Below are 7,343 nucleotides of genomic sequence, written 5' to 3'. Positions count from 1 at the left end.
GCCTTCAGGGGTTGCTTTGACCCTATCAAAGTGGAAGCCTTGGGGACTTTTTCTGCAATGGTTTGCAAAACCTGGGGGAGATAAGGCTTTTAAGCTTCACCCACTGGATTACTGCCTGCGTAGGAAACTCTATGCCAGACTGCACCGGTTTAAATACTACCTGTTAAGGGGTTGTTTAGCATGGAGACATGGCTGGCCTGGCGTTTACAATGGGTTTCTTTTAAAGAAGGAAGGCAGATGCGATGGAGGAAACAGAGCAATTGGTTTGAGGCAGTCCGAAATACAACCGGTGGTGCATTGATGGAGAATGGTGTCATCCATGGACTACATGTTGGTCCCTTGTGAAAAGGCTTTCAAGGCTTGAAACTGTAAGGCAGCAATGCAACCGATGTGAGTTAAAGGCCAGGTGCGGTGCTGCCTTCGAAGGAGCTGTGCCTGTTTAATTGCAGCCTGTCGCAAGGGGTGGCAACTTTATTGGGGGAAGGTTGGCACACTTTTTGCATAAGACACCTGGCAAATGCTTGCCAGGCACGTGGGCAGCAATGCTTCTGGTGATGCTTCCCCAGGTGGAGGGAGGCGGTGCAAGCTTCACCTGTTTAGCTGCAACCTGTTTGGCAGATGTGGAGGGGGAACAGCAAGGTCCTTGCTCACCCAGTAATGAAAGGAGGCAAGGTGTGAGTTGTTTGGGGATGCTTCACCTGTTTGATGAACCTTAGGGCCAAGGGAGAGCAAGGCCGAAGTCCAACAGGTTATGTCCATTTTTCCAGAGGGAGGCATTGCTAGAGAAGCTTTCCCTGTTTAACTTTGCAGCCTGATGCGCACTTGGAACCACAATGGCGCACGGAGGAGAGCATCGCCAGGAAAAAGAAGGGACACCTTAGGCCCAAGGCAGGCAGAAGCCCAACAGGTGAGAAGAGATTGTTTTGCTGGGCCTGGGCAGAGAGGCAGAAAGGGGCATCTTTGGAGGCAGAAGAGGGCATCCTTGGAGGCAGAAGAGGGCATCCTTGGAGGCAGAAGAGGACATCTTTGGAGGCAGAAGAGGATGCCAGGAGAGGACACCCATGGAGGCAGAAAAGCCACGCTTGGGGATGGAATGGGAGGATGGACCAGTGTGATTCCTGCCTCAAAGAGGGCATACTTGGAGGCAAAAGGGGGCATCCTTGAAGCTCAGAAGAGCAAATCTTTGGAGCCCAGAAGAGGGCATCTTTGGAGGCAGAAGAGGGCATCCTTGGAGCCCAGAAGAGGGCATCTTTGGAGGCAGAAGAGGGCATCCTTGGAGCCCAGAAGAGGGCATCTTTGGAGGCAGAAGAGGGCATCCTTGGAGCCCAGAAGAGGGCATCCTTGGAGGCAAAAGAAGGCATCCTTGGAGTCCCAGAAGAGCAAACCTTTGGAGCCCAGAAGAGGGCATCCTTGGAGGCAAAAGAGGGCATCCTTGGAGTCCCAGAAGAGGGCACCCTTGATGCCAGGAGAGGGCATCCTTGGAGGCAGGAGTGCTGATGGATGATGATGGGGCAGAAAGGCCTCCCTTGGCCCTGGCAGGGGAGGCGTGCCAAGCTACTGCCTGGCTCAGAGGCGGAGGGAGGGAGGGAGGGAGGGAGGGAGGAGGGCTGGCTCTGGGCTGGGGCCGAGGGCGCCCCTGGCGGCGCTGGGGGGCGTTGCAGCCTCCTTTCGGGCAGCCGCTGCTCTTCCCTGCTTTGCGCCAAGGCTGCTCCAGCTCCAGCTCCAGCCTCCCTTCCTCCGCGATCGCTGGGGCTGCAGGGTCCCCGATGGAGGCCAGCCCCCCAGGGACCCCGGGGGCCAAGAGGGCCAGAGGTAAGGGGGCCCTCCCTGGAAAGACCCTGCTTTGGATGGCTGGCAAGGAAGGCTGGCAAGGGGCAGAGAGGCAGGGGGAGATCCGGGGTAGATCCGGGGTAAATGCGAGGTAAAGGGAAGGAAGGGGGTCCACACAAACACCCCTCTAGAACCAGGGCTGGAAAGGGATCCTAAAAGTTGGGGAGGGAGGGTCATCTAGGCTGACCCCAGCCTTGGCATTGCCAGCCTTCCCTCCGAAATGGAAACAGCTGGAATGCAAGAAAGGAGTGCAGCTTTGCAAAGTATTATTACTATTATTATTATTGGTAGACTGTAAAGATATAGCCCTATATAGTTAAAACTATATGCATCTGTGGAAATAGGTTCAAGTCTAGGAAAGCTCCTGCTGCTGCCAGCTTCTTTCGTTCACTTGGCTTCCGAGGCTCTACAGGATCTCTCTGCATACTGAGTCTAGAGACTAACACAGCTATATCTTTTAATAATAATAATAATAATAATAATAATAAGCATCTGGGGAAGTAGACTCAAGTCTCGGAAAGCTCAGGCTGCCAACTTCTTTCTTTCAGTGAGCCTCAAAGGTGCTGCATGATCTCTCGATAGTCTGATTCTACAGACTAACATGGCTATATCTTTTAATAATAATAATAATAATAATAATAATAATAATATGTATCTGAGGAAGTAGATTTAAGTCTAGGAAAGCTCCTGCTGCTGCCAACGTCTTTCTTCTATCGTGCCTCAAAGGTACTACAAGATCTCACTGCAAGGGTTTTTTAGCATCGCCTTTACTTAGCCGACCCTATATAAAATTACATTCAATAGATTTACTAGGATACTGTGATATAGGATTCTGGATATAGGATACAGGGTTTATAGTATAAGCATCTGCGGAAATAGGCTGAAGTCTAGGAAAGCTCCTGCTGCCAACTTCTTTCTTTCGTCGTGCCTCAAAGCGGCTGCAAGGTCTCAGGGTTTCTTAGCATCTCCTTTACTTTAGCTGGCTATATATAAAATCACATTGAGTAAATGTTATAGGATATCACAATATAGGATTCTGGATATATATAGTGGAAGCATCTGAGGAAGTAGACCGGAGTCTCCGAAAGCTCCTGCTGCCAACTTCTTTCTTTTGGTCGGTCTCAAAGGGGCCACAAGATCTTTTTACATGCAGTATTATTATTATATTAATATTAATATTATATTCTATTACCATACTAAAAACAAAACCCCAACAAACACTGCAGTAATGAATGGCATGTTTGAGATATCAACTAGTTGCTTCCAGTGTGGAAGAGGAGTTAGTTACAGGGTTTCTCTGTTTGTTTGTTTGTTTGTTGTTGTCATTGTTGTGCCTCGGAGTCGTTTCCGACTTGCGCAGGTTTTAACGGCGGCGCGGTTTTACGTCTTCTTAACTTTCGTCGGCGGTTTCCTTTCGTTTCCTTTGGTAATTTGACATGCGGTACTTCGAGCCTTTGAGCCTTGATTTATTATTATTATTATTATTATTATTATTATTATCCCGCCTTTCTCCCAGAACAGGAACCCTATTATTATTATTATTATTATTATTATTATTATTATTATCTGACCTTGGAAGCTAAGCAGAGTCCTCTGTGGTTAGCCAATGGGTGGGAGACCGCCAACGGATCAGCGAAACCTGAGTTTTCCTCGCCGAAGGAAACCCTGTTGAGATTCATGGGGTTGCCACAAGTCAACAGGTGGAAGGCACAAAGAGAGGCGCGCATGTCTGAGGCTGAGAGTGTGTCCCAAGGGAGGATTCGAACCCTGGTCCCTAGAGTCCAATGCAGGGTAAAGAGATGTGAGTGGAAGAGCTGGGGAGCATGGGGGGAGGATGAGGGAAAGCCTTATGGACTGTAGAGTGGATGTGGGATAGTGTGCATGAAAATTAGGAAGCGGAGTAAGTGTAAAATGTATCTTTAAGGATATGGATGGGTTATGCAGTACTTTGCAAGGTAAGCCTTGGCTTTATGTCTGTCTTTATGGAAGGGATGGGGCAGCACTGCTGGTCCCATCATCCCCTGTGGTGGTTATTCCTGTTCCATGCTATGCGCTACTGACCCCAAGGTGCATTCCCTAGGCCAGGGGTGTGGATTCTGGGATGGGCAGTGGCTACCTTTGTGTGGGTCTCGCCATCCCAAACTTATGGGAAAGAGGCAGGACTTGGCGTCCCATCTTCTGAAACATTGGGATTTTGCTTAACTTCTCAGACAACCAATAAATATGTTGTTGCTGTCGCTTGCCTTCAAGTCGTTTCTGGCTTATGGCAACCCTATGGGGTTTTCTTGGCATGTTTCTTCAGAGGGCGGTTGCCACTGAGGCTGAGAGAGTGTGACTTTGTTGTTGTTTTTAGGGCAAGGGCCATAGTGTACTATGTCTTCTGCGGTTTGTTCAATAGACATCTCCAAGTCTGTCATCTTTGAAATCCGGGGAGCTGTAATGAAGTATAAGGACCAAGTATGGAAGAGGCTCAGCATAGATGACCTTTAGGGTCCCCTCCAGCTCTTCGATTTTATGGATGAACCTCTTTAGAAATGCTTTAATTGTGAATTTCTGCACAGAAGAGGGTTAGAATAGGTTATCTTTAGGGTCATCTATAACCCTAGGATTCTTTCAGGCCTACCCTCCACTTTTTGCAAATCCTTTCCTCGTTGGAGTTGTTGACAAAACCCCGTTTCGGGTTTGCCAAAAGCCCCAATTAAGTTATTTGCATGGCGGTGGTTGCGGCACTGCTCCGGGGAGAAAGAGAGAGAAGATGGTATCTTTCTCTCTCTCTCTCTCTCTCTCTCTCTCTCTCTCTCTCTCTCTCTCAGGCAGGGAGAAGCTGGCAAACGCTGCCCAGCCAGTTTCTCCGAGTGACGATCGGTTTCGTTGCTGGCGTCGCGCGTTCCTCTAATGATCACCTAGGCCTGGGCAGGGATCCGAAGCCACCCTTGTGTCCACTCTGACGCCATTCCTCTGGCTCTGGGAGATGTTGCCACTGTGGTGGTTGTTGTCATGCGCCTTGGAGTCCTTTCCGACCCATGGCGACCCTAAGGCGTACCTTAGGGTCACCATGGGATAGGATCGTACGGTTTCCTCGCCAAAGAGGATCCGCCGTGGCCAACCTCTGAGGCTGAGAGAGTGTAACTGGCCCACAGGTTTGCGTTGTTGCGCCGGGATTCGAACCTTGGCCTCCGGAGTCGCCATAGGTCCATGCCACACTGGGGAAATAATCCAGTTTGAGACCGCTTGTGTTGCCCCTGGCGCAATGCTACACTACTGAGAAGTGTAGTTTTGTGAGACGTTGAGCCACAGTTGAAGTGGTTTTGAAGTGGGTTATTTCCACAGTGTGTTTTCGGACCATAGCCCAACGCTCAGACCCCAAACGGCGATCTCTAACTGGGAACTTAGATCGTTGCAAATAAAAGAAATCCATCCATACTATTTTAGATGGATAGGTGGATATAGGTATAGATGGTACAGGTATAGATATATATATTTTCGAACCGAGATGATATATAGATATAGAGGAGACAGCTATAGATATAGGCATACACACATCCCTATTTGCGGCTTTGATATTTGTGGATTTGATCGTTCACGGATTCAATTAATATGTTCTCTCTGGGAATATCTAGGTCCTCCAGTGCAACTCTATGGTCAACTTAACCAAAAGTTGCACTGAAGATGTAGAGGTTCCTAGAGAGAATACTCTACTAGGCCTTTGTAGCTCCTCCAGTGCAACTCTATGGTCAGTGTCTGTTGGACGTTGACCATAGAGTTGCACTGGAGGACCTAGAGGTTCCTAGAGAGAATACTCTACTAGGCCTTTGCAGCTTCTCCAATGTAGTTCTATGGTAAGTGTCTGGCAGACGTTGGCCACAAAGTTGCGCCGGAGGACCTAGAGATTCCTGGAGAGGTGTCCTCCCTGGTAAAAACATGATGTTTTTGTTATTTGCGGTTTTTCCATATTCACGGGGATCTTGTGCCCCTAACCCTGCCCTCCCAGTATCCTAGTCCAATGCCCAAACCATTGCACCAAGTAGCTTTCTAGCTTGTTGTTGTTCTTGTATGCCTTCAAGTCCTTTCCGACTTCTGGCAACCCGAAGGCGAACCTCTTACGGAGCTTTTTTGGCAAGTTTCATCACAGGGCGTTTGCCACAGCCACCCTCCAAGGCTGAGAGAGTGTGACGGGTCACCCACAAGGCAGTTAAAGTGGTGCCGAATGTGCATTATTTCGATGGTGCAGAGTTTCATTTTCCATCCCAGGACAGTGGTCAGTGCTGGGCATCCCTGAAGCCCAGGTTGGACTGCAGTGCCCATCGTTCCTCGCCATGGGCCATCCTTTCGGAAATGCTGAGAGCTACAGTCTTAATATTAGGAAAGGCTGTCTGATTCCCTCCCTTATCATTTGTTGGCCTCATTCCCACTTACAAATAAATCGGTTTGCAATCCGAATCGATGGATCGATGCAACAGCAGAGCATGGTTCCCACTATATTTGCCCCGATCGCATTTTTCCCCTGGAAAATAACCCACTTGCGGTTCACCTTCACGAATGAATCGGTTCAAAATGGACCCGCGCCAGCCGGCCAGAGGGGAAATTTAAATCGAATCTGATCCGCGCCGGTTCACACTTGCGCAGAATCGATTTATCCAAAAAGACACGGGAAAAATCGGTGTCAAAAAGTCGCAGGTTAACTGGGTCTAGCGCATGGCCTCCCCTCTCCGAATCGCTTCAAGTGGGAACTATGGTCATTTGAACCGTTTCAAACCGATTTGCGATCCGGTTTAAAAGGTAGTGGGAATGAGGCCATTATAGTGTTAAGGTACCATCCCAGTGTGTGCAATGCTGTCTTCACATAGTATAAATGTTGTTGTTGTGTGCTAATTCAAGTTGTTCCCAACTTATGGTAACCCAATTCTGGGGTTTTCTTGGCAAGATCGGTTCAGAAAGGGGTTGTCGTTCCCTTCCCCTGAGGCTGAGAGAGTGTGACTTGCCCAAGCTCGGGTCGCCGTGGTGGATTCAAACTCCGATCTTCTGTGCCGTCGTCCAGCGCACAACCACCAGCTCACAGCGTCTGTATGCGCCTTCACAACCCCATGAATTTCCTTGGGTTGAAATGCTCAGAGGCAGTTTTTCCGGTTCCTTCCTCCGAACGGTATAAATACAAGGACCTATAAATACTGCCATTAAAGCAGGGTGATATTACAGCTTTATGCAAAAATAGTCATTATAATGGTATTCTCTAGTACGTCGAATAATTACAGATCCTTTTTATGATGAGTATATTACGATTGTTAGGGTCATGTTCTGTTCAATGATACAATTCGCGACAATCCTCCTAATTGTATATAATTTCAGGGAGGGCATACATTTGCATTAACAAGGAAGGTAAAACAAAATAATTTGATTTGTGGAAATTTGACCAAAGTTGTAAATGTGGAAATAATGAATGATTTTTGGATGGATGCGATTGGTTAAATGTCAAATGTGAAGTAAATAGATGCACATCGAAGACCTCTGCAGAT

At 48.2% G+C, this 7,343-nt stretch overlaps 1 protein-coding gene across 1 annotated transcript in view; it reads left to right on the top strand.

Moving 5' to 3' along the window:
• The first annotated feature begins 1,709 nt into the window (after window positions 1-1,709).
• RORC (RAR related orphan receptor C) overlaps window positions 1,710-7,343 on the top strand; it is a 50,005-nt gene continuing 44,371 nt past the window's right edge. Inside the window, exon 1 of the mRNA XM_089483022.1 lies at window positions 1,710-1,812. Coding sequence (XP_089339148.1) covers window positions 1,767-1,812 — 46 coding nt within the window. The 5' untranslated portion in view covers window positions 1,710-1,766. The remainder of the gene's footprint in view (window positions 1,813-7,343) is intronic.

Source organism: Sceloporus occidentalis, unplaced genomic scaffold, assembly GCF_023333645.1.
Source record: "Sceloporus occidentalis isolate IW3139 unplaced genomic scaffold, rSceOcc1.0.p SCAF_20, whole genome shotgun sequence".
NCBI lineage: Eukaryota > Metazoa > Chordata > Lepidosauria > Squamata > Phrynosomatidae > Sceloporus > Sceloporus occidentalis.
Note: the sequence above shows the minus strand (reverse complement) of the source record. Positions and strands in the feature narration are given on the sequence as shown.